We start from the raw sequence: 27,120 nt of genomic DNA, 5'->3' as shown, positions 1-27,120 counted from the left end.
TAGTACCAGTTAATCAGGGGGCTGAGATGGGAGGATCACTTGAACCCAGGAGGTCGAGGCTGCACTGAGCTATGATAACACCACTGCACTCCAGCCTAGGCAACAGAGTGAGACCCCGTCTCAAAATAATAATAATAAATAAAATTTCCAATCGGAGAAAGCAATTAGTATTTTACTCAACAAAGATTTGTCCAGTCCCTCAAACATTAAAGGGATTTATTTAAACACTAAAACTATTGCTGGGCATGGTGGTGCACACCTGTAGTCCCAGCTACTTGGGAAGCTGAAGCAGGAGGATTCCATGAGCCCAGGAGATTGAGGCCAGCCCTTTTAAAAAAAAAAGATAACCCCATCTCTTTTTAAAAAAAGATAAAACAAATTTAGAAGAACTCATCAACATTAGAATTGCAAGCAGAGGGGGCTAGGTACAGTGGCCTATTGCCTGTAATCCCAGCACTTTGAGAGGTCAAGGTGGGTGGATCACTTGAGGTCAGGAGTTCAAGAACAGCCTGGCCAACACAGTGAAACCCCGCATCTACTGAAAAAAAAAAATACAAAAATATTAGCTAGATGTGGCGGTGCACGCCTGTAATCCCAGCTACTCAGGAGGCTGAGGCACGAGAATCCCTTGAACCTCGGAGGCAGAGGTTGCAGTGAGCCGAGATTGCGCCACCACACTCCAGCCTGGGAAACAGAGCAAGACTATGTCTCAAAAGAAAAAAAAAAAAAATTGCAAGCAGAGGGTAATTAATAGAGGTATACTTCACATCTGTCACTTGTGGGCGTCTTTTCCAGAGTTCCATATCCAGACTCTCAAACCATGTTTTGGGATCATCCAAACATTCCGTCCTCCTGACTCCATAAACTATTGGATTCATAACCTGCTCCATACTTGAAAACATGGGGACTGGAATTCGGTAAGTGTTGATGTTTCATTTTTTCTCTGTTTAGTTGTCAACAATGGACCGTACCTGTAGAGTAATGCTTTTGTAATTCTCTCTGGAGTCTTCATCAGAAGATGTGACTGGACTCCTGTCTAGTTGTCTAGTTGTTTTCACATTGTTTGAATGTGCTATGTGTACCGAGAAATGTTGTGAAGTCTTCTGAGGAGTTCCATCCTTTCACATTTTCTCCTCTGTTTCATGAGTATTTAAATTCTTTGGGCACAGTGGCTCATGCCTGTAATCCCAGCACTATGGGAGGCCGAGGCGGGCAAATCACGAGGTCAGGAGTTCAAGACCAGCTGACCAACATGGTGAAACCCCATATTTACTAAAAATACAAAAAATTGCTGGGCGTGGTGGCAGGTGCCCGTAATCTCACTACTCAGGAGGCTGAGGCAGGAGAATCGCTTGAACCCAGGAGGCGGAAGTTGCAGTGAGCTGAGATCGCACCGCTGCATGCCAGCCCAGGCGACAGCATGAGACTCCATCTCAAAAAAAAAAAAAAAAAAAGAAATTCTTTATCATTGCTCTGTTGATTTTTTCCTAAAGTGACTTTACATAGAGAAAAGTGGATTTTCAGCTGGGTACAGTAGCTCACACCTGTAATCCCAGTGTTTTGGAAGGCCAAGGCAGGAGGATTGCTTGAGGCTGGAAATTCAAGATCAGCCTGGGCAACATAGCAAGACCCCATCTCTACAAATATTTAAAAATTATCTAGGACTACAGGTGGCATGTGCCTGTAGTCCCAGATACTTGGGAGGCTGAGGCAGGAGGATCACTTGAGCCCAGGAGTTCGAGGCTGCAGTGAGCCCTGATCACAACACTGTACTCTAGCCTAGGCAACAGAGCAAGACCTTATCTGAAAAAAATAAAAAATAAAAATAAAAGTGGATTTTGAGACTCAGAAAGACTTGCTCACCACTCATGGCCAGTTGAATAATGCAGGACATGAGTAGTTCAACCATACTCCAAAACCAACTCTGCTTTAGCCATACTGCCTATTGGCAACCCTATTCCATCCCCACTGTCAAATTTCTCTAGCTCCATAACTGCTTTTGTTTTTCTCTTTTTTTCTTTTTTTTTGAGACCGAGTCTTGCTCTGTCACCCAGGCTGGAGTGCAGTGGCGTGATCTTGGCTCACTGAAAACTCTGCCTCCTGGGTTCACGCCATTGTTCTCCCTCAGCCTCCCGAGTAGCTGAGACTACAGGCGCCTGCCACCACGCCCGGCTAATTTTTTTTTTTTTTTTTTTTTTTTGTATTTTTAGTAGAGACAGGGTTTCACTGTGTTAGCCAGGATGGTCTCACTCTCCTGACCTTCTAATCCACTCTCCTAGGGCTCCTAAAGTGCTGGGATTACAGGCATGCGCCACCGTGCCCGGCCTGCTTTTGTTTTTCATAACGCTTCTTTGTTTATTGTCTACCTCTCCTTCTAGAATGTAAGCATCATGAGGGCAGACAATTTTTTTGTTTAGCACTAGATGCTCAGCACTTGGAGTAGTAACTGGTACGCAGAAGACATTCAGTAAATATTTTTTGATTGAATGAATAATGTATTTTTTTAAGTTTTTCTTTTTAATTTTTATACTTTTTAAAATAGAGATGAGGTTTTGCTATGTTACTCAGGCTGGTCTTGAACTCCTGGCCTCAAGCAATCCTCCTGCCTCAGACTCCCAAAGTGTTAGGGTTACAAGCATGAGCCACCACACCTGGCCCTTGTTTTTCTTTGTTTGTTTCTTTCTTTCAAGAGGTTGATGTGGGTCGGGCACAGTGGTTCACGCCTGTAATCTCAGCACTTTGGGAGGTTGAGGCGGGTGGATCACCTGAGGTCAGGAGTTCGAGAGCAGCCTGACCAACATGGAGAAACCCAGTGTTTACTAAAAATACAAAATTAGCCAGGTGTGGTGGCACATGCCTGTAATCCCAGCTACTCGGGAGGCTGAGGCAGGAGAATCGCTTGAACCCAGTAGGCAGAGGTTGCAGTGGGCCGAGATCGTGCCATTGCACTCCAGTCTGGGCAACAAGAGTGAAACTCCGTCCCCACCCCACCCCCGCCCTCACCACACACACACACACACACACACACACACACACACACACACACAAAGGGGCTAATGCACATTCGGATCTCTAGGGATCTAATGAAAGTCTGGTTTTTCCCTGAACACTTTTATCGATGACTAAGACAATAATACTGACAGCACGCTTAAAAAATTTACAGATGACACACACTAGAAAGAATAACAAATAGGTTGGAGGATACAATCAGATTCTCTCCCCGCCCCCAATCCTGACTAAATGTAATAATGAATCATATCAAACCATATAGAGTTTAATGGGTACCAATATAAAGTACTCAAAGATCCCCAAATTGAATTGTACAAGTACTGAGTGGGGGCGAGATGGCTTACAGCTACACACGGCAGGAAGATTTACAGTCTCCTGTTGATTGTAAGAAGATGATGAGTCAACACAGTGGGATGTAGCTTTTTTAAAAATCAATCTTTTGTTGTATTAATAGAAATGTAATGTTCCAGAGGGGAACTAGTTCTCTAGTACTCACCAACGATCAGACCACATTTATTGTGTTTTATGAATTCTGGGCTTCAGACATTCGGATACATTGATCAACAAAGGATTATATGAGAAAAATAAAAAGGATAATAAGAAATCTGCTGCACAGAATTATTCAGAAATAACAAAAAGATCCAAGGTTGTATGTAGGTGTGTAAGGGGGGTGGTGAAAACTAGCATATGTAGCTACCTTTCAAAGTTTGAGGTCTAATCCGGCAGAGGAGAGATTTGATTTCTTCTGGACAATCCCAATGGCAGATTGAGGGCCAATGAGTGGAAGATGTAAGCATGTATATTTCAACCCATTAACACTGGTCAACTGCGAGATCTGCCTAGCAGCCAAATAACAACCATTGGAGGTAGTAAATTCCCTGACCCTGGGGCCCAGAAGCGGGGCAGTCATGCCCCATTCACTGGGTACATTTGTGACAGAAGTTCAAACACCCGAGTGAGGAAATGAGGAGAATAGATTTGTTTATAATAGCAAACACAGAGTGAGTGCGTACTGTATGGCAAGTGCCATAATATGTGATTAACGTGGTTGTCGTTTCTAATACATCAATCCCACTAGCTCATTTTACAGATGAGAAAGTGAGGCTTAGAGGGATTAAGCAATTTGTCCAAGAACTTACACCTTGGTACAAAGCAGATCTGGGATTTGAACCCAGGCAGTCAGATCGCAAACCTTAATTATTATTCTATAAGGACCCCAAGGTGGGTGTGGTGGTACACCTCTGTAGTCCAAGATACTGGGGAGGCTGAGGCAGGAGAATCACTAGAATTCAGGAGTTCAAGACTGCAGTGAGCTAGGATCATGCCACTGCACTCCAGCTTGGGCATCAGAGTGAGACCTTGTCTCTAAAATAAGTAAATCAAAATAAAAGTATAAGGACTTTTACTTCTAGAAAGCCGTTCTTTCCCACCTTGAGATCCTATCACCCTAATGAAATAATCAAACCGAGGAGTTTATCTCAAAGGATGGATGATTCTATAGTACGTAGGTTCCCTCTATATGTAATATGCAGGAACTGTATTAGTCTGGCCATTTGCCACTTGGGCATACTAGATGGAGCCCACCATAGGATCTGGCAGAGTAGGTGCTTGCTAATTATTTATTAAGTGAAAAGAATGAACAAATGCTACAAATACAACACCGGCGGGATCTGAAATGACAGAATCTCAATATATTGTGCCTGAAGAAAAGCACATTTCTGGGTCGTCTACTGAGGAGCCTCAGCAAAAGTGATAATCCATCATTCCCAGCAAAGGCCTTGAGAATTCCTGTGCAATTGTTTGAACGATATTCATTTAAACAAATATTTATTGAGTACCGGTCCTGTCCCAGGTATGTCCAATGTGTGAAGGGTGCAGAGGTGAATCGGAGGATGTGCTGTTGGTGGGGGAGAAGACTTGTGGGCAAATTCTTACAGTACCTTGCGACAAGTGCTATAGCAGTTGCATGTATGTTTTTTAAGTATGATGGAAGCAAAGAACAGAAAGGAACTAATTCTGCTAGGTTGAAGGAGTCATCTGATACTTGATTATATTTTATTTATTTATTTACTTACTTTTATTTATTATTCTTTTTTTTTTTGAGATGGGATCTCCCTCCGTTGCCCAGGCTGGAGTGCAGTGGCTTGATCTCAGCAACCTCTGCCTCCTGGGTTCAAGTGATTCTCCTCCCTCAGCCTCCCAAGTAGCTGGGATTACAGGTGCCTGCCACCATGCCCAGCTATTTTTTGTTTGTTTGTTTTTAGTAGAGACGGGGTTTCACCATGTCAGGCTGGTCTCGAACTCCTGACCTCAGGTGATCCACCCGCCTCGACCTCCCAAAGGGCTGGGATTATAGGTGTGAGCCACTGCCCCCAGCCATTGATTATGTCTTAAAAATAGCTTCCACGTATGTGTTACTTGAGTTTATTCAGTCTTCATAAAGACCATGTGAGATCGTGACCCCTTCTTGTACAGAAGATGAAATAGAGTCTTACGGAGCTTAGTTGAGCTCCCCAGGGTCATATAGCTAGTAAAAATAATTGCCCACATTGATTGAGTGCTTAGAATATCTGCAACTCTGTTCTAAACCATCTTAAGACATTTAATCCTCTAAGGTAGTTATTGATATCATTGTCATTTTACAAATAAGAAAACCGAGTCACAAGATTTAAGAGTCTTGCCTATAGTCACATAGCTAGAAAGTGGAAAACCAGGATTTCCACCCACACTGTCTAACTTTAGCAGGCAGACACTGATCCACTGCACTAAATTGCCTTGTCTAGTCCCCCAAAGAGCTGGAACTGACACACTTGGACTCTGATTCCGAGTTCAGTTCTCTTTCAAGTGACCTTGCTCATTAGCAGATACTGCATCCAAATGAGAAGAAATGGTCATGTGGATACAAGGAGGCTTGTGTAGTACCTGCATCCATGGTGTGGTGGTATGGTGGGAGGGCTATGGTGAAGTCTGTAACGTGCATGAACTTAACCACTGACAAGCATTATGCACAAGCTTTAGATTTTCTATGTTGTAGGTATTCAGGGTTTTTTCAGGGCAGTCAGAATTTTTTCTTTTTGAGACAGAGTCTCGCTCTGTTGCCTAGGCTGGAGTGCAGTGGCGTGATCATGGTTCACTATAACCTGGAACTCTTGGGCTCAAGTGATCCTCCCACCTCAGTTTCTCGAAGAGCTGGAATTACAGGTATGAACTACCACATCTGCAGAATTTGGCCTGTTCTCCAGGTCAGCATCCTGGGCTCTATGGACTATGACTTGTTACTCATAGGAACTAGCCACCAACACTTACCCTGCAGCCTTTTGGCTGGTTTAAATTTTTCTAAAAAGAAGACATAAACCATTAAGAATGAAACAAGTTAAATTCAATACCTGTATATTAGCAAGAATGGAATACAGAAATGGAGAAATAAAGCACATAATTGTTTAAATTGCCCAGCTTTCTCTCCATAATAAAAATTATTGGATTGAAACACAGTTCAGGGTTGGACACGGTGACTCATGACTGTACTCCCAACACTTGAGCCCAGGGGTTTGAGACCAGCCTGGGCAACATAGCAAGACCCCATCTCTAAAAATTTTTTAAATTAGCCAGGCGTGGTGGTGCACAGCCGTAGTCCCAGTTACTTGGGAGGCTGAAGCAGGAGAATCACTTGAACCAAGGAGGTAGAGGCTGCAGTGAGCCATGATTGTGCAACTACACTCCAGCTTGGGTGACACAGTGAGACCCAGTCTCCAAAGAAAAAAGAAGAAAGAGAAAAATAGTTCAGTCTAATATTATTGTGTCTGAACAATTAAGTTGGTCTGGCTCTGTGGCAAATCTGAGAAAGAATTGGTTTTTAAAACGAATAAAGGAGATTCCTTCCTTTTTAATAATTACTACTTACGTTAATGTGGACATGACCTATATGATTGAAGATATTGTGTCTTTAAAATTGACATCTCTCAGAATTTTTGGAGATTTGGTCATTTTAAAATCAGCTGCAGGCTCGGATTTCTGTGGCAGGCGGTGGGGCAGAAAATTCAGTGTTGTTTGGTATTCAATGCAGGTGGGCTTTTGGTATTGCTTGGTTTTTAGTGTTTTGTTTTGTCATTTATGGAGATTTAGTAGATTCGACTGATTATCTTGGCCTTTGTGTTTGTGGATTTCTATTTTCTTGGCTTCAGTTCCTTGGAAACGTTTGTTTTGATGGTGGCAGGAGAGCTGGTTTAGTCATGTTTTATTTTTGTTGTTCCTATTTATTTCTAATATCCTTTAGTTCAAGTCCACTTACAAAGTATCGTGTAACCTGTCTTTATGTCTCCACAAATGAAATGTTTCTAGTAGTAACTCTAGTGTAGCCTTATAGGAATAGTTAATTTGATGCCCAGTTGATGCCCATTGAGATGGTTCTGTAGTATTAGAACAAGGGTATGGTTTGGAAATTATGCTTGAAATTTATAATTGGATATGGCATTTAGCAAATGAAATTTCAAGTGTCTTAGATCAACAAGTAGCCATATTCATATAAACGTATTTTCCTTTTCATCTCTGAGTCAACAAAAGTTGGAAAATTCTTTTCTCACGTATTCCATTCTTCAACTAAACCTGTCCCAAGGTAAATTACTTTTAAAAAACCACATCCCAAACAAACAGTTTTTCATAAAACTATGAGTACATGAATAGAGTAGGCCCCATTGGCATTTGGGATGTACGAGTAATTAGAACTCTGTTTTTCAAACATGTAATTTACTACAGTTGAGGTTTTTAATTCTTAACTTTGAGTCTGTTGGGATGAAACAAGTGACCCTTGCTGGAAATATGTCAAGAATCAACTTTCTCAGGTTGACCTTAGTTTGCTGGTCATCACATTCAAACACTGTGTATTCCCAGGCTTGAAGATATTGGAACCTTCCTAAGTTTGTTAAAAGATCAAGGCAGAAAGCTAGTGCCGCTTTGCTGCTGTGAAGAACAGACTTCCCTCTTCCTTCTCCTTTTAGTTGGTTTCTGCATGAGAGAAAGCATGCTCCACCTCAGTGGGCCCCGTCTTTCCTCCGATAATTACCTTGTACCTCTTGTTTTTGCAACCAGATAGATGTCTATCATCCTTTGAACCTTTCTAGTACAAGGCCCAGTACTAGGCACCAAGGACTGTTACAAATGCTCTCAATCACCATTGTTCATAACTGAAAAGTGGCAACAAAATCTGGAATAACTCAATGACTGTATGATCTTGAGCAAGCAACTTAATCTCTCTCTAAAATAACGATTTCAAGTGTGGGCAACATGGCAAAACCCTGTCTCTACAAAAAAAATTAAAAAATTAGCTGGGTGTAGTGGTATGCACCTGTAGTCCCAGCTACCAAGGAGGCTGAAGTGGAAGGATCCCTTGAGCCCAGGAGGTCGAGACTGCAGTGAGCTATGATGGCACCACTGCACTCCAGCCTGGGTGACAGATCAAGACCCTGTCTCGAACAAACAAACCAAAAATAATAAAATAGCTATTTCACAAATAGCTTGGGATTATACATGAAAATACTTAGCACAAAGCTTGGAACATAGTTGCAAGTGTAAATTGAATTTATGTGCAGTATATAATAATCCATGGAAACTCAAATGGACAGACGGACCCAAATCAAAATTGTCTGCCTCTAGCCATTTGTTAAATCAAAGTTTCACTTTCAAATGAATAACTAAATCTACCTATGATTTTGCTTTAAAGTCTACATTCAGGGTAAAAAAGTACTTCCATGATAATCTGTTCATAGATTTCATGACAGGAGCTGACAAAGGTTTATTTAGGAGAAAATGACATGTGACCAAGCAGAAGAAGATTAGATAAATAAAATATCTATTTCAAAATAAATGAAGAAGGGACAATTATCTGATAATAGAACATTCAGATGGTGATATGATTATAAAATAGGCTTGTTTTTGTAAGTTGGTTTAAAAAATTTTTATTGACCTTAAAGGAATAACTTTTTCATAATTGAATGATAAACCAGGCAGTCCTTGTATTAACTAGTAATAAACTACAGATATTCATTAACTATATTTTTCTTTGATTGCATCTGCTGTCATAGCCTTACATTTATTTTAGTGGTTAAAAAAGAGTGATTTGATTTGATAACTGCCTGTCCTCTCTGCATATCAGAAAATCAGAAGGAGCAGCCTTCCCTCTGACTCACTTAGCTGTGAACACAGTACTCTGCCAAATTACTGGGAACTAACACTGTAGTAAAACCATAAGAACATTTTGCTAAGAAACCTTTTCTCATCTGCAAATTACTTGACTGAAACCTGAGATGCTGGATTTCAGCACAAAGGTGGCTTTGGAGGAGAAAGTTTGTGCCAAACTGGATCTGTTGTTTTTGTATTATATAAAAAGGAGGAAAAAAATGAACGGTGTACTCCTGAGCTATACATTTAAAATTATCCTATTACATCAAATGACAGAATTTCCAAACCTCAAACTTTCCTTTAGAGCTATATTTTCATAAACTATGATCTGTACACAATCAAAACTAAATGTAATTGAATATTAAATAATTAGCCTTGCCCAGTTGTATTTAAAGAGTACTGGACAAAGTTATTTTATTCACTGCATCAGAAGTGAATTATACTTGAATTACAAAAATGGCAATACATGTGCAGTATAAAAATACAGAATACAGAGTAAAAAGAAGGAAATAAAAATCACCAAGATGATTCTATCACTCAGAGATATCGTCATTAAAATTTTGTTTTAAATTTATACACACATACAAACAGACACATGCACACACATACATATACCAGAATATCATGATATATAAATGCATATTAATGGTTTATTATAGAAAAATGAAACATAAGGAAAAGTAAACAGAAAGCATAAAGAACCCCATGTCTAATTGGACCTCATGTCTAGCCCATCAATATCCCATTCCTCTCCCCATCTCATTTTATTTTGAAGCAAATTCCAGATATTATATTATTTCATCCATAAATTTTGATATGGCTGGGTGTGGTGGCTTATTCCTATAATCCCAGCACTTTCAGAGGCTGGGGCAGGAGGATCACTTGAGGCCATTAGTTTGAGTCCAGCCTGGTCTACGTAGTAAAACTGCCTCTACAAAAAATTAAAAAATTAGCTGTGTGTGGTAGTGAGTGCCTATAATCCCAGCTACTGGGAGAATAAGGTGGGAGGATCATTTGAGCCCAGGAGTTCAAGACTGCAGTGAGCTACAGTTGTGCCACTGCACTCCAGCCTAGGTGACAGACTGACACTCTGTCTAAAATATATCTATTTCAATATGAATCTTTAAAAGATAAGGACTTGTAAAAAACATAACCATTATCATATCTACATTAACTAATACAATTTTTTAGTAGTATGAAATATTCAGTGCTGGAATTTTTAATTGTCTCACAAATCTTATAACTTACTTTTGTTGTTGTTTTTTCTTTTTCTTTTCTTTTTTTTTTTTTTTTTTTTTTTTGAGATGGAGTCTCACTCTGTTACCCAGGCTGGAGTGCAGTGGCATGATCTCAGCTCACTGCAACCTCCACCTCCTGGGGGTCAAGCGATTCTCTTGCCTCAGCCTCCCAAGTAGCTGGGATTACAGGCACACACCACCATGCTCAGCTAATTTTTATATTTTTAGTACAGACAGGGTTTCACCATGTTGGCCAGGATGGTCTCGAACTCCTGACATCGTGATCTACCCTGCTCGGCCTCCCAAAGTATAACTTACTTTTATAGTTTGCTTATTGACGCGGGATCCAAATAAGGTTCATGCACTGAGGTCGGTTGATATGTCTCTTAAATCTCTTTGAATTTAAATTCCATAAATCTCTTTTAATTTCATTTTTTTCCTCGTAACTTATTTGTTGCAAAAACCAAGTTGTTTGTCCTGTAGAACTCCCCACAGTCTGGATGTCTCCGATTGCATTCCTATGATGTAGCTCAACATAGGAGCTGTCCTATAACTGTTCCTCTGTCCTCTGATCAGATTCATATATACATATATTTTTTTCCTTTTTTTGGCAAGACTGCTTCCTAGGGAGTGGAGTAGTTTGCCATTAGGTGGTACATAAAAATCTCTTCTTTTGTAATGTTACCTGGATCTATTAGTTCATTAAGGATTGTAAAAATGGTAATATTTTAATCCTATCATTCCTTGGCATGTGCCATTGGTGTTTGCTTTGTCTTATTTTTAAATTACTTTTGTTTTCTCTATAATTTGAACTCATTTATTGAAATGTATTTAATGTGCTTATGTGCATATTATTTATTATTCTTATTAATGCTTAAATTATCCTCGTTGGTCTGCGATAGCATCTTCAAATTGGTTCTTGACATCTTTTGACACAACCCTAGAGTTTTTGATAGCTCTCCTGCTATTTGGTACAAGATGGCATAGGCTAACCTTATATATTTCCACATAGTAAAAATTACTTATATTTAAGATGTGAATATATATAAATATAATACAAAACCTTAGGACAGAAACTATTTATAATACCAAAAGACTAGAAATAACCCCAATGTCTATTAATAGAGGACTGGTTGAATAAACTATGATACCTACACACAGTGGAGTCTGTGTAGCTATAAAATGGAAGTAGGATTTTTTTTTTTTGAGACGTAGTCTCGCTCTGTTGCCCAGGCTGGAGTGCAGTGGCGCTATCTCAGCTCACTGCAACCTCTGCCTCCTGGGTTCAAGTGATTCTCCTGCCTCAGCTTCCCGAGTAGCTGGGATTACAGGCGCCTGCCACCACGCCTAGCTAATTTTTGTATTTTTAGTAGAGACGGGGTTTCACCAGGCTGGGCAGGCTGGTCTCCAACTACTGATCTCAGGCAATCTGCCTGCCTTGGCCTCCCAAAGTGCTGGGATTATAGGCATCAGCCACCACGCCTGGCCAGAAGTAGGATCTTTAAATATACTTATTATGGATTGATCTGTAGGATATATTACAAGTAAAAAAAATGGGGGTAGAAATGTGAGTCTACAATGCTACCATATATGTCAGAAGGGATATATATGTAAATTTGTATACCTACACACATATATGCATGCATACACACACATATGTAAATACATTTGCTTATATTAGAGAACAAAGAATAGGAGGATTCACATCACAAAATATTAATACTAGTTACCTATGAAAAAGGGAGGAAAGAAAGTGGGGGGATAGGGATAGAAACTAGACTGCTTTGAATTCACCTTGTTTTGTAGATTTGACTTTGGCCAGGCTGGTCTCGAACTCCTAAGCTCAGGTGATCCACCTGCCTTGGCCTTCCAAAGTGCTGGGATTACAGGCGTGAGCCACCACACCCGGCCTAATTGTGGGATATTCTAGTCTTATTATGCCTGCTGTCCTTGAGAAGCAGGATTCTCAGCATGAGAGGAAGGGAATATAGATATAACATGGAGGCGCTTAGGCAGAAATCCTGTGGTCCCGAATTTGAATTGAGAGTTGATATAAATTTAGGATGTATATGTACATGTATAGACAGATCTCCTAGGTCCTCCATTCACCGAAAAACCTAGAAACATGACTAAGCCAGAAGCAATGAGCACCCTTGTTATCTATATTATGATATGATATACATACACATATATCATAAATATATATGCATATATACACAAATTTCATATATGTGTAGCATCAATTATTTAGCTATTCTTCTATTTCTGGTTATTTACATGTTCCCAGTTCTTTACACTTGTATATAATAAGTGTGGCAAAGCAATTGTGCACTTATTATTTCCTTCATACACTTTTCTGTAAGTAGAATTACCCGACTAGAGGGTAGGAACATATTTAAACTCTTGATTAGTATTGTCAGATCACCTCCAGAAAGGTTATACCAGGTTACATGCTAAGTGGCAGTGGGGGAGAGAGTGACTGATTCACTGCATTAATAGTTATAGACATTTTAGACATTTACGCTGACATAGTTCTGCCGATCTATGTCAGGTAGAACTGTGCCTTTTTTGTTTTTCCCTTTTTGATTTTCTTATAGAGAAATTTTAAAAAGCAATAATACCATATGGAAAAACTACACTGCTCTAACGTTTTCATATTTACATTATAAATTAATAACTGTATATTTGACTCCTTAAAAGTCCTGCTTATTTGCCCTTTATATCTGAAGAAAATCCTGCAAAGTGCTCCTTTACTTCTACAATTTTGTGTGTAGATGGAAGAGCTATTTCATCACCAAGCTATTCTGCATTTGAAATGAAGGAGGAAATAGTTTATCCCTCCATGAAATGGTATTGACAGGAAGCAATCCACAAAGATTAGAATGGGCTTGTCAAACTTAATGTGTTCCTTATAATTAATGCATTGAATTATAAATCCTTTCGTTGTAAACATACATATATCATGAATGTATTAAGATGTGAATTTTTATATCTTTTTGGTAATTTTGGCAGTTATCTTTGAAATTCCTGGGGTTTTTTATTGTAAACTTACCTTCGCAGAGCTCATTATATGTGAAACTTTATTTTCCAAACATAGTTTAGGAAATTAACTAACTTTGTAAACATTATTTTAATGTACCTTCTATATACAACTGAACCATGATTATGAAAGCAAAAAAAAAAAAGTAGATTGTAGGCAAAATCGTAGACTGTTATAGCTAGAGCGATCTTAAAGATCGGCTGGCCTAACCCCTTCATTTTAAACTTTTTGAAAATGAAGACAAAGGGCAGTTATGTAACTTCATTAAAGTCATACAGCTACTTTGTGAGAGTGTGACAAAATCCCAAACTGATTTGGTACAGCGCCCTTTCCATGTCGCTTCTCAGAGTTAGCAAAACTTGAAAGCAATACACAAAACCAAATATAATTGTTGTGTTAGGGAAATGGGATTTGGTGTGTCTACCTTCAAATTTTGATTATGTCACCTTTTCAATAAAAATTCTATAGACAATGGATGAACAACTACATTATAAAATTAGATAAAAGAGCACCTTTGTTATTTGGGAAGCTAGAAATAAATTATGGGTTTTCTAATACTTAGCAGGGATTTGTAGCAATCAAAATGCAGACCATCAATGACTTGTTAGGGGTGCAAAAGTCATTGCGGGTTTTGCCATTATTTTAATAGCAAAAAATGCAATTACTTTTGCATCAACCTAATACAATGGTTTATCATGATTTTTTGACTTTACAGTGGTGTGAAAGTGACATGCATTCGGCTGGGCACGGTGGCTCACACCTGTAATTCCAGCACTTTGGGAGGCCGAGGCGGGTGGATCACGAGGTCAGGAGATTGAAACCATCCTGGCTAACATGGTGAAACCCGTCTCTACTAAAAAATACAAAAAATTAGCCAGGAGTGGTGGCGGGCACCTGTAGTCCCAGCTACTTGGGAGGCTGAGGCAGAAGAATGGTGTGAACCTGGTAGGCAGAGCTTGCAGTGAGCTGAGATCACACCCACTGTACTCCAACCTGGGTGACAGAACAAGACTCTGTCTCAAAAAAAAAAAAAAAAAAAAAAGTGACATGCATTCAGCAGGAACCATATGTCAAATTTGGAATCTTCATCTTTTCCTGGGCTAGCAATGTGCAGATACTACTCTCTTGTGAAGCTGGGCCAAGTCACCTAACACAAAGCCCATTTTATAATAAAGTGTTGAATTTCTCGTGTAATTTACTGAATACCGTATTGCAGGCGTTCTGAACATGTTTCAGGTAGGCTCGGCTAAGCTTCGATGTGTGGTAGGTTAAGTGTATTATATGCATTTTTGACTTTTGTTATTTTCAACCTATGATGGGTTTATCAGGACATAACCCCGTTGTAAGTGGAGGAGCACCTGTACACAGCATCTGAGTGCCTCATGTATGTATTCATAGGCATTGTCGTAAGTACTTTGTTTGCATTATCTCGATGAATTCTAACGACAATCTCAAGCACAAAGAGAGTATGTGACTTGCCACCAGGTAATCCTAAGAATGTCAGACTCAAGATTTGAACCTAGTTAGTCATAGATACAGTGGGTTATTTGAAGTTTCAAGTCTCAACTGTCATTGCCACCACAACTGAGGGTTGCTGTGATTGTCTGACTCCCCCCAGCTGTCTTCCTACAGGATCAAAGTTTCCACTTGAGAAATTCTTACATAGCCAGGCACGATGGCTCAAGCCTGTAATCCCAGCACTTTGGGATGCTGAGGCAGGCAGATCGCTTGAAGCCAGGAGTTCAAAACCAGTCCCGGCAACATGGTGAAGCCCTGTCTCTACAAAAAATACAAAAAAAAAAATGTAGCTGAGTGTGTCGGTGTGTGCCTGTAGTCCCAGCTACTTGGGATGCGAGGTGGGAGGATCACCTGGAGGTCAAGGCTGCAGTGAGCCATGTTCACAACACTGTACTCTAGCCCAGCTGACAGAAAGACATTGTCTCAAAAATTAAAAAATTCCTTGGAGCAAAAATTTTTAGAGACAATCTGCCTTCATCTGCCACTTGCTATGTGATTTTTCATTCCTCATCTGTAACATAGGTGTGATATCTACCTCATAGAATTGTTGGAGGACTAAATTAGAGAAATCTTACCCATTTTTTAGCCGAATAGCTGGGATGCAGTTATCATCAGCTATGGTCATCATTATTAGTATTATTAATATCATCACCATTATTATTTCTTTCTCTCCTTTTGACCTCTTTTTTCATGCAAAAGCTCCTGAAAAGGATAATACATTACCCAAGAAGCTGGTGACTCATCAGTTGTTTTTTTCCTAACAGAATAGAGCAGAGCGGTATTAAGGCTGAAGGAAGGAAAGAGGTAGAGACCTCAAAGACAACTTAGAGCAGAGTTTTACCCCACATTAGTTGGGATACATTTACACAACAGTTCATTTGGAGTCTAGTCTTGTATTTGGGATCCTGTAATCTTTATTAGTTTCTGGAGCTCATTAAGGAATGAGGAAGGGCACTGCCAGCAGTGGTGACAGACCTTCTGTCCCTGCCCGAGGAATTCCGTCCACTGTGGCCACCTGCCTGTCCATGCTGCAGTGGGAAGTGGGCAACAACCCTCCACAAGCTCTTCTGTTTACTGTGCCAGGAAACGGGCCTTTTGCCATGGAAAAATTTCTCATTGTACCCGTAAGTACAGAACACATATTGCACAATATGTAAGATCTTATTGAGACTTCTTGTTAGGCCGGGCGCTCAAGTCTGTAATCCCAGCACTTTGGGAGACGGAGGCAAGCGGATCACCTGAGGTCAGGAGTTCAAAACTAGCCTGGCCAAGAAGGCAAAACCCTGTCTCTACTAAAAATATAAAAAAAATCAGCTGGGCATGGTGGCAAAGTCCCAACTACTCTGGAGGCTGAGGCAGGAGAATCACTTGAACCTGGGAGGCAGAGGTGAGCCGAGATCACGCCTTTGCACTCTCCAGCCTGGGCTACAGAGTGAAACTCTGTCTCAAACAAACAAACAAACAAACAAACTTCTTATTAACCTGTGTACACACCTGTGCTTCAAGACTAGGACTGAGTGCCATTTCTGAGGTGTCATTCCACTTTTTACTCAGGGGCTAAAAGTCTAAAGGTGGCCCGCAACCACATCCTCACTTTTTTCTCTAGATCACACACTTTGCACTGACGCCTAAAGTCTTACTGTTTAATGCTACCAGCTTCTCCCTCAGGTCAAGTATTCTTATTTTCTGTATTTCATTTTTCACTTTTTGTCTTTATGAAAAGGACCGAGCACATGGTAGAATAGAAAATGGTGCAAAAAGATGTTCAGTAAAAGGTGCATCTCATTTCCATCCAGGCTGCCCAGTGCCATTGGCGAGAAGTGCCAACCATTTGTTCACTCATTCAGAAAGTGTGGTGGGGTGCCTCCTCTGTGTTATAACCACTGTTTGGGGTGCTTGGAATCTAGCAGCAAACAAATGGATTAGATCCCTGCCTTCTAGTAGGGGTTGATGGGCTACAAGCAAGATATATGAGCAAGTTATCACAGGGTAGGTTAGAAAGTGATGAATGCAGCCCGGGCAACATGGTGAAACTTTGTCTCTACAAAAAACATTAAAAAAAAAAAAATTAGCTGGGTGTGGTGGCACACCTGTAGTCCCAGCTACTAGGGAGGCTGAGGTGGGAGGATCACCTGAGCCTGGAAGTGGAGGTTGCAGTAAGCCGAGATCATGCCACTGCACTTCAGCCTGGACAACAGAGACACCCTGTCTCAAAAAGAAAAAAAGAAAAAGAAAGTGACTAATGCTATGGACAGAAGTAAGTAAGAGTGGGGTACAGGGTGATCAGGGTCACTTATGAAATATCTATATCTATCACACAAGCTGAGTGTCCATCAACAGATGAAGAAAATGTGGAGATATATATATATATATATATACACACACACACATACACACACACAATGGACTGTTATTCAGCCATTTAAAAAATGAAATCCTGTCATTTGCAGCAACATGGATGGAACTGGAGGTCATTATATTAAGTGAAATAAGCCAGGCACAGCAGGACAAATACCAAATGTTCTCACTCATATCTGGGAGCTAAAAATGTGGATCTCATGGAGGTGGAGAGTAGGATGGTGGTTACCAGAGGCTGGGAAGGGAAGGGGGAGCGGGGGATGAAGGGACATTGGCTAATAGGTACAAACATAGAGTTAGATAGTAGAAGTAAATTCTAGTATTCAGCAGTACAGTAGGGAATTAAAGTTGACTATAATTTATTATATATTTCAAAATAGCTATCAGGTTTCAAAATATCACATGTACCCCTACAATATGTACAACTATTATATATCAATTTTCTTAAAGTCATAAACAATTATAATGGGAAAAAATAGTATATATCACTGGCCAGGAATTCTCCTGAGCACTTTACATATGTTAACTATCTGAATCCTCGCAACAAGCCCAGGCAGTCTTACCATCGTCATTGTAAAGGGAAGCTGAGGTATAGAAGAGGTAGGAACATGGCTGAAAATCACAAAGCGAATGAGTAGTGAGACCTGGGCTTTCACACAGGCTGCCTGGCTCCAGAGCCTGAGCCTAGCTCCGGAACACCTCCGTCATCCCAGAAAAAAAACTCCCATGCCTGGTAGAGTCACTCTCAATTCTCTCCTCCCCACAGACCCCGGCAACCACTCATCTGTTTTCTGGCTCTGTGGATTTGCCTAATGTAAATATTCATAAAAGCTGGGCGCGGTGGCTCAAGCCTGTAATCCCAGCACTTTGGGAGGCCGAGACGGGCGGATCACGAGGTCAGGAGATCGAGACCATCCTGGCTAACATGGTGAAACCCCGTCTCTACTAAAAAATACAAAAAAAAAAAAAACTAGCCGGGTGAGGTGGCGGGCGCCTGTAGTCCCAGCTACTCGGGAGGCTGAGGCAGGAGAATGGCGTAAACCCGGGAGGCAGAGCTTCCAGTGAGCCGAGATCGCGCCACTGCACTCCAGCCTGGGCGACAGAGCGAGACTCCGTCTCAAAAAAAAAAAAAAAAAAAAAAAAAAAATTCATATAAAAGGAATCATGCAATATGTGGCCTTTTGTGAGTGGTTTCTTTCACTGAGCATAATGTTTTCAAGGTTCATCCATATTGTATCAGTCCTTCATCCCTTGTTGTGGCTGAAAAAGATTTCATTGTATGAATATACCACATGCTGTTTATCCATTCATTAGCTCTTGGGCACTTGGCTTGTTTACATTTCTTGGCTATTATAAATAATGCTGCTGTGTACCTTTGTGTACAAGCTTTTGTGGAAACGTACGTTTTGTAATTTTCTTGGGTACATACCTAGGAGAATCGTTCAGTTGTAAGGGAACTCTAAGTTGAACTTATTTATTATTATTATTATTATTATTATTATTATTATTATTGAGACAGGGTCTCACTCTGTCACTTAGGCTGGAGTGTAGTGGTGCGATCTTGGCTTACTGCAACCTCTGCCTCCCAAGCTCGCCTGTTCTCCCACCTCAGCCTCCTGGGTAGCTGGGAGCATAGGCGTGTGCCACCACACTGTGCTTTTTTTTTTTTTTTTTTTTTGGCATTTTTTGTAGAGACAGGGTTTCACCAGGTTGCCCAGTCTGGTCTCAAACTCCTAAACTCAAGCAATCCACCTGCCTCAGCCTCCCAAATTGCTGGTATTACAGGTATGAGCCACCGCACCTGGGCCTATGTTTAATTTAACAAATCAACTTTTCATCATATGTATTACTTACCTAAGCCTCACTACTCGGAAGGGGAAAAATATAGGAGTAAGTGGTTGCTTTAGCAAATGTCCTATCCTGTCCTATCAATATGATGCTGTCTCCTTCTTAGGGTTTCATAAGTCAGTACCCTGAAGGTCACTGACACTCCATGTGTGTATTTTCTATGCAGAACCCCTACGAAGGCCACCTTTTGTCACCTTCTCCGTACAATAGATGGGGAGTGACCATAAGGAAGTACCCGTTAAAGTAACTGAAGGGCTCAAACTTAAGCAGTGGAACCTCTCCAGGTACTTCTAAGAGCATGAGAGACTGGGTCAGTCTAGAGACATGAATGCTTTGAGAAGATTACGCAGTCCTCTAACAATAACATTCGGGACGATTTTGTAGAATTATCTATACCTAGCATAATGCTAAGTGCTTCACAGCCTTTTTCCTAGACTTGCACTCTCCAATATCATAGCCACTGGTCACATGTGACTCTTAAGCACTTGAAACATGGTTAGTCTGAATTAAGGTATGCTATACATACCTTAATTAGGGAGGTTGAGCATCCCTAATCTGAAAATTCAAAATATGAAATGCTCCAAAATCCAAAGCTTTTTGAGGACTATGATGCTACAAGTGGCATTGTTGGTGGTGACAGTCTGCTGTTCTGTGCTGTTGCTGCTGTTTAGCAAATGATACAAGTATTCTAAGGGATGCTGCTGTGCTGATTAGTTACCCTGAACACATTGTCTTTTTCACTATTTTAATAGTATGTTATATATACATATATACATATGTACACATATATATACATATACACACACACACATATACACACACACACACACACACACACATATATGTATATCACTCTATCACCTAGGCTGGAATGCAGTGGCACGATCTAGGCTCACTGCAACCTCCGCCTCCTGGGTTCAAGCGATTCTCCTGCCTCAGCCTCTCAAGTAGCTGGAATTACAGGCATGCACCACCATGCGTGGCTAATTTTTGTATTTTTTGTAGAGACGGGGTTTCACCATGTTGGCCAGGCTGGTCTTGATCTCCTGGCCTCAAGTGATTCACCCGTCTGGACCTCTCAAAGTGCTGGAATTACAAGAGTGAACCAACGTGCTCAGCCGGTGTTATATTTTTTAGTGTTGAATACTTACATCTAAATAAACGTGAGAAAATGATTGCTTATCAGTAGCACATAAATGAGCGTCAGGAATGATGTTGCCAGACAAGCACAGAGTGTCCCATGGGTGGTTGAGATAGTGACACCTTTGGTTTCTGATCGTTCGATTGATACAAACTTTGTTTCATGCACAAAATGATTAACAATATTATATAAAATTACTTTCAGGCCATGTATATATTCTGCATATGAAACACATGATTTTCACGTTTAGACTTGGGTCTTATCCCCGAGATGTCTCATTTATGTATACGCAGATATTCCAAAATCTAAAATCCGAAACTATCCTGGTCCCAAGCATTTCGAATAAGAGATGCTCAACCTGTACGTATGAAATACACTTTGGACTTTGAAAACTTAGTGCACAAAAGAGAATGTAAAATACTCATGAACATTTTCTACTTGTTGAAATATTTTGGACATGAGTTAAATAACATATAGCACTAAAATTAATTTTGCCTGTTTCTTTTTACTTTTCTTAATGGGCTACTAGAAAATTTTACATCACACATGTGGCTCACATTGTGGCTTCCATTATATTTCTATTGGACAGCACTGGTTCTAGACTAGTCCGCACAGTAATCTGATCAGTTGGATGGTATTATCATGCTTGCATTATGGGTGAGGAAACTGAAGCTTAGAGCGCTTAAGTCAATTGCCTATCATCATACAGCTGTGACTTAAGCGCAACTCTGTCTCCAATTCTGAATTCTTACCCATCACTCTAGGCTGTCTCCCCATAGTCCAGAAATGTAACCCACATGATAGAAAAATGGTTAGGATCATTAGCTGTGGCAAAAGGCTGTCTTCACGTCTTCGTTGTAGAGCACATGAAAAATGGTCTGTGAAGTTCTGTAAAGTAGAATTTAGGGTGCAGTTGGAGGAAATTGCCTATGAGAAAGTTTCTTAAATACTAACTTTGTAATGGTTTGGGACTCACCCACTGAGGATCGAAGGTAGAAGGAACTATTTCAGAGCTTGCTTTCATTTCTACGATTCTATCACAATTCACATCAAATTCACAGGTCAGCCTCTGCTGTAACATTCAGATTGAGATGGAGTAGACTGAGATGAATGAGTGCTTCAGTTTCATCCCTTTTCCCTGTAAAGTGGAGGGTTTTAATTTCATCCCATTTCATTCGAATTTGTGGAAACCTCAATAGGACATTCTTCACAGCAATCCTGCCCTCTTCTAAGTTTCAGTGGAGAGGAAGACAAAACTGCCAAGGAGAGAAATCATTCTCTGAAATACTAAGCCATTCTCTAAAATATTAAACCATTCTCTAAAATATATATTTTAACTTGGTCAAATCTTCCTTTTCCTAAGGGCATCAGTGTTCTTCGCTCACAAATAATTCTCATGTATATATCATTAATGCTAACTATTATGAGTTATTAAATGCTATGACAATTTTATTTGCATTTTACATATATTATACTTGTATACAACATGTATCATGGGTATAATTTACTTTTTAAATTTCAAATACCGAAGAGGATGCCCAGTTTAGAACAGTAGCTCCTTGGGCTATTTTTCCAAGTTGGGAAGGCAGGGGGAGGATTGGAATAATTGCAAATTAAGCTTTGCCACAGGGCCTTGTTCCCAAATGTTTAAACCCTCTTATATTATTAGGGGCTAAAAATCTTGCTAAGAGCTTTTAAACAGAAAAATACACTTATTTGTTTTGGTTGTTTTTTTTTTTTTTTTTTTTTTTTTCCTTGAGACAGGGTCTCACTCTGTCACTGAGGCTGGAAAGCAGTGGCAAGATCTAAGCTCACTGCAACCTCTGCTTCTTAGGCTCAAGCGACCTTCCCAACTCAGCCTCCCAAGTAGCTGGGACTACAGGCACATACCACCATGCCCAGCTAATTTTTGTATCTTTTTTGGTAGAGATGCGGTCTCACTATGTTAGCCAGGCTGGTCTCGAAACCTTGACCTCAAGCAATCTGACTGCCTCGGCCTCCCAAAGTGCTAGGATTACAGGCATGTGCCACCACACCCGGCCACTTATTTGTTTTTTATTTCTTCCCCCAGACTACAACTTTATAGCATACCAAGAAACATGGCAACTTGACTACTATAAGATTAATGCAAGCCAAAAATCAAACCCTAAGAAGCTAAAACGTTTCTAGACATATATGTGCCACGTTTTTTGTTTTTTGGAGTTTTTTGTAGTTTGTTTTTATTTTTTTATTCAGGGTCAAATTTTTAGTGCCCCTTCACTAGGTTCACTTTGGCTTAAATAGCTACATGGCAAATATGTTCCAGCATTTGTTTTTTGTTAAGTCACTCTTCTGTAAAATTCCTTAGCGGTTTCAAATGTCATTCAGATGAGATGACAATGAATCATAGAAAGAAGACAGAGAGATAGAATGGTATTGGGAAAGAGATAGGGAGCTGGGAATCAGATGACCTGAATTCTAGTTCTGTTCCAAGAACAAATTGGCAACAAGGCCTTGGGGAATTTAAGTTCCACAAACATTTCTTGGACACCTACTATGTTCAAGGCATTGAAATAAGTGCTGTAGGAGCTACAACAATGAACGAGACACGGATTCTCAAGGAACTTATCACCTAGCAGGAAGGAAAGCATATTCACAAAACAATAGTATAATGTGGTACGGAATGTATGAGTAGTGGAATAGAATTTATGGGGGCACAGAAGAACAAAAACATCATTACAGTCAGGGAGAATGGGGCTGGCTTCATGAAGAAAGTGATATTTGGGATCCCAGAAGTGTGGGTAGGATTACTGGGTAGGGATTTGAGGGAAGGGTGTTTTGTTGTTGTTGTTGTTGTTTTGGTTTGATTTTTTTGAGAGGGTTTCAGTCTTGTTGCCCAGGCTGGAGTGTAATGGCGTGATCTCCACTCACTGCAACCTCCACCTCCCAGGTTCAAGCGATTCTCCTGCCTCAGCCTCCTGAGTAGCTGGGATTACAGGTACACGCTACCATACCTGGCTAATCTTTTGTATTCTTAATAGAAACAGGGTTTCACCATGTTGGCTAGGCTGGTCTTGAACTCCTGACTTCATGATCCGCCTGCCTCAGCCTTCCAAAAGTGCTGGGATTACAGGCGTGAGCTACCACACCCAGCCCAAGGGAAGGGTGTTTTAAACAGAAGGTGCAGGAAAGTGGAGATGATGTAAGCAAAGATGTACAGTAATAAAGTACAGAGCTGGTTCAAGGAACTTGTTAGACAGGAAGGCACAGTTAATTCTGAATAAAACAATGCAAGATAAGTTTTGAGCACTAGGCCGGGCGCGGTGGCTCAAGCCTGTAATCCCAGCACTTTGGGAGGCTGAGACGGGCGGATCACGAGGTCAGGAGATCGAGACCATCCTGGCTAACACGGTGAAACCCCGTCTCTACTAAAAAATACAAAAAACTAGCCGGGCGAGGTGGCAGGCGCCTGTAGTCCAGCTACTCGGGAGGCTGAGGCAGGAGAATGGTCTAAACCCGGGAGGCAGAGCTTGCAGTGAGCTGAGATCCGGCCACTGCACCCCAGCCTGGGCGACAGAGCAAGACTCTGTCTCAAAAAAAAAAAAAAAAAAAAAAAGTTTTGAGCACTAGATTAAGATCAAATTGTAGTAGGGCTTGAATTCCATTCTGAAGAATTTGGACCTTATGAGTGGTGAAGAGCAGGGAGACAGCCAAGATAACACGAAGACCCCTGAGTGATCAGCTTTGCTGGGAAGATTGTTCTAGCGGCACTGGATGGTAGGAGGGTGAGCAGAGAGGTAGAAGGCTGGGAGATAAGTTAGAAAACGGTTATGGGGCTAGGCACAGTGGCTCTTGCCTGTAATCCCAGCACTTTGGGAGGCCGAGGCAGTCAGATCACTTGAGCCCAGGAATTTGAGATTAGCCTGGGCAACGTGGTGAAATCCCATCTCTATGAAAAACATACACGTTAGCTGGGAGTGGCGGTGTGCACCTGTGGTTCCAGCTACTCAGGAGGCTGAGATGGGAGGATTGCTTGAACCTGGGAGGTCGAGGCTGCAATGAGCTGTGATCATGCCCATGCACTCCAGCCTGGGAAACCCCATTTCAAAAAAAAGAAAATGGTTATGGTAGGCTTTTGGCCATGGGAATGGACAGAGAAGGCAAATGCAAGATACATTATGGAGGTAGTATTGACAGAGCTTGGCGACAATTGGTTTTGGGATGTAAAAGATGACTGTGGTTTTGAGCATGGGTGAGTCAGAGGATGGAGATGCTGAGACTGTAGGAGGTTTGCCGGGAAAGATGCTGAGTTTGATTTCGAGCACATTTAGCCCATTCCGAACACATCGGCTAACATAATCATATAAAACACAAGCCAATTCCTGACTTGCCTCTGCTCAAAAAACACTTCAATGTCTTCTCATCTTACTCAGAGTAAAAGAAACATCCTTACAATGGCTGATAAAGCCTTCAGTGGCCTGGCTGCCCACATTCCCTCTGAGCTCATCTTCCTCCTTGCCCGCTTCTCACTGGGCACTGCCACCCTGGCCTTCTTGCTGTTCCCCAAACATTGTCCGACATAGGTCTGCCTTAGGGCCTTTCTTAGCGTTTTCTCTGCCTGAAACTCTCTTTCCTCAGTCTGTTCTTACACCTTTATCCCTCACTTCTTTTGGCTCTTATTCAATATATGTATATATATTTTTTGAGACAGTTTCGCTCTTGTTACCCAGGCTGGAGTGCAATGGCACAATCTCAGCTCACTGCAACCTCCGTCTCCTGGGTTCAAGTGACTCTCCTGCCTCAGCCTCCCCAATAGCTGGGATTACAGGTGCCCATCACCATGCCCAGCTACTTTTGTATTTTTAGTAGAGACGGGATGGGATTTCACCATGTTGGCCAGGCTGATCTCAAACTCTTGACCTCAGGTGATCTGCCTGCCATGGCCTCCCAAAATGCTAGGATTACAGGTGTGAGCCACTGCGTCCGGCCTAAATATCATCTTTTATGAAAGGCCTTTCCTGATCATCCTGTATAAAACAGTAACACTCCCCCTGCCACATCCCCTCTCTCCAGTTTCCTCTTCTCCATTGTACTGATCAGCATCTAACATACTATTTGTTTACTTGTTTATATCACAACCTGGAAACTGAAGCTGTAAAAAAAAAATTAATGAAATGATCCACTGTTTTCCAGGGTATGATGAGGTTTGCTACTCTCATACACCATTACACCATTCTTGGGACTGGGCATTGTTATAATCCCTTTGAAAAGTAATTTGGCAGTAAGTATAAAGAGTCATAAAATGTCCATCTCCTGGAACATTTTATGTTTTGAAAATTCTGAAAGTCGATTCTAAGAAGATAATCTAAAATGTGGAAAAGAAGGCCAGGTATGGTGGCTTATGTCTATAATCTCAGCACTTTGGGAGGCTGAGGCAGGAGGGTTGCCTGAGCCTAGGAGATCAAGACAAGCCTAGGGCAACATGGAGAGACTCTGTCTCTATAAAATATAAAAAATTAACCAGATATGATGGCACATACCTGTGGTCGCAGCTACTCAGGAGGCTGAGGTGAGAGGATCACCTGAGCCTGGGAGGTTGAGGCCGCAGTGAGCTGTGATGGTGCCACTGCACTCCAGCCTGGGCAAGAGAGCAAGATTGTCTCAAAAGAAAAAAAAAATGTGGAAAAGAAAACACGTGGAAAAATGTATACTAATGTGGTATTTATAATATCAAGAAATTGGAAAGATTCTAAACATCTAACAATATACAGAAACAGGTAAATTAAGTAAATTACTGTTCATTTACTTAATGATATATTATTCACTTGTTAAAAGGATAGTTATGAAAGGCTGGTTAGCAACAAGGAAAATGCTACAAGGCAATGTTATACTTAAAATAATAGGATCCACGACTGTATAGAGTATGATTTCACTTATCTTTAAATATACACCCAAAGAAGGACTAGGAGGAAATTAACCCCAATGCTGATGTTAAATGCATTAGGCTAATGGAATTATTGGTGACTTATTTTTTCTAAATCCTTTCAGTTTTCTGTATTTAGGTTATATCCTTTCTGTAATGTGCTATTTAATTTTTTATAATAATCATTTTTTAAAATACTCAAAAGAAACTACTGTTACAACTAACTCACCACCATCTAGATGGCATTGTTGGGTATCAGTGGTAAGTGTGAGTCTCCAGGCTGATGGCTTCTACTTTTAGTTCTGAGGATCCTGACATCAATGGCTGGCCCTACAGCTCATTAGCCTCCCACATCTCATTCCTCCACTTTCTCATTCCTGACTCCTTCCTCTTTGCCACTCTTCCTGTATAATTTTAGGCTGTGTCTGCCTGATTATGAAGGACACAATTATGAAACAAGAAAAGCTAAAAAAAAAAAAAAAAAAAAAGCCACACAACTTGCCCCCATGCATCTTGATAATCTTCATGTACATGGATCAAGGCTAAGCCACCATATTAATGCCCCCTTCTAGTTTTCTCATTCTAGCTACCCCTGTCCCCATTGGTAGACATTAAGGATTCCCACTTGGCTGTTCTCTGTAGCACCAGCCAGCCACCGTGTCCAGCCGAAACCCTCATTTTCTCATCTAAAGTCCTATGTCCTTAGACAATACACTAACAAACACACACCAATTATTAAGATAGCCTAAGTTAACTTATCATATAGGCATTGCCTAAGTGGAGTAAACAATTGAATAACAGAATAATTCAACCTGAAACCTGTAATCAATTGATGCCCCAAATATCAGTGTCTGAATTAACCAGCTCATTGCTTCAGATTTTTTCTGCATAT

The 27,120-nt window shown here is 40.7% G+C and overlaps 1 protein-coding gene across 2 annotated transcripts in view; it reads left to right on the top strand.

The window, feature by feature from the left end:
- LOC105471375 (muskelin 1) overlaps positions 1 to 27,120 on the top strand; it is a 380,915-nt gene that overhangs the window by 31,719 nt on the left and 322,076 nt on the right. The window contains exon 2 of one of the 2 annotated variants that reach the window (XM_011723823.2): positions 796 to 917. In XM_011723823.2, the coding sequence (XP_011722125.1) occupies positions 901 to 917 (17 nt within the window). In that variant the 5' untranslated portion in view covers positions 796 to 900. Of the gene's footprint in view, positions 1 to 795; positions 918 to 27,120 lie in introns of those variants that run through there. The other variant, XM_071093953.1, reaches the window with a different exon arrangement.

This window comes from Macaca nemestrina, chromosome 4 (assembly GCF_043159975.1).
Source record: "Macaca nemestrina isolate mMacNem1 chromosome 4, mMacNem.hap1, whole genome shotgun sequence".
Lineage (NCBI taxonomy): Eukaryota > Metazoa > Chordata > Mammalia > Primates > Cercopithecidae > Macaca > Macaca nemestrina.
The sequence above is the reverse complement of the archived record's forward strand: the minus strand, read 5'-3'. Positions and strand labels throughout refer to the sequence as shown.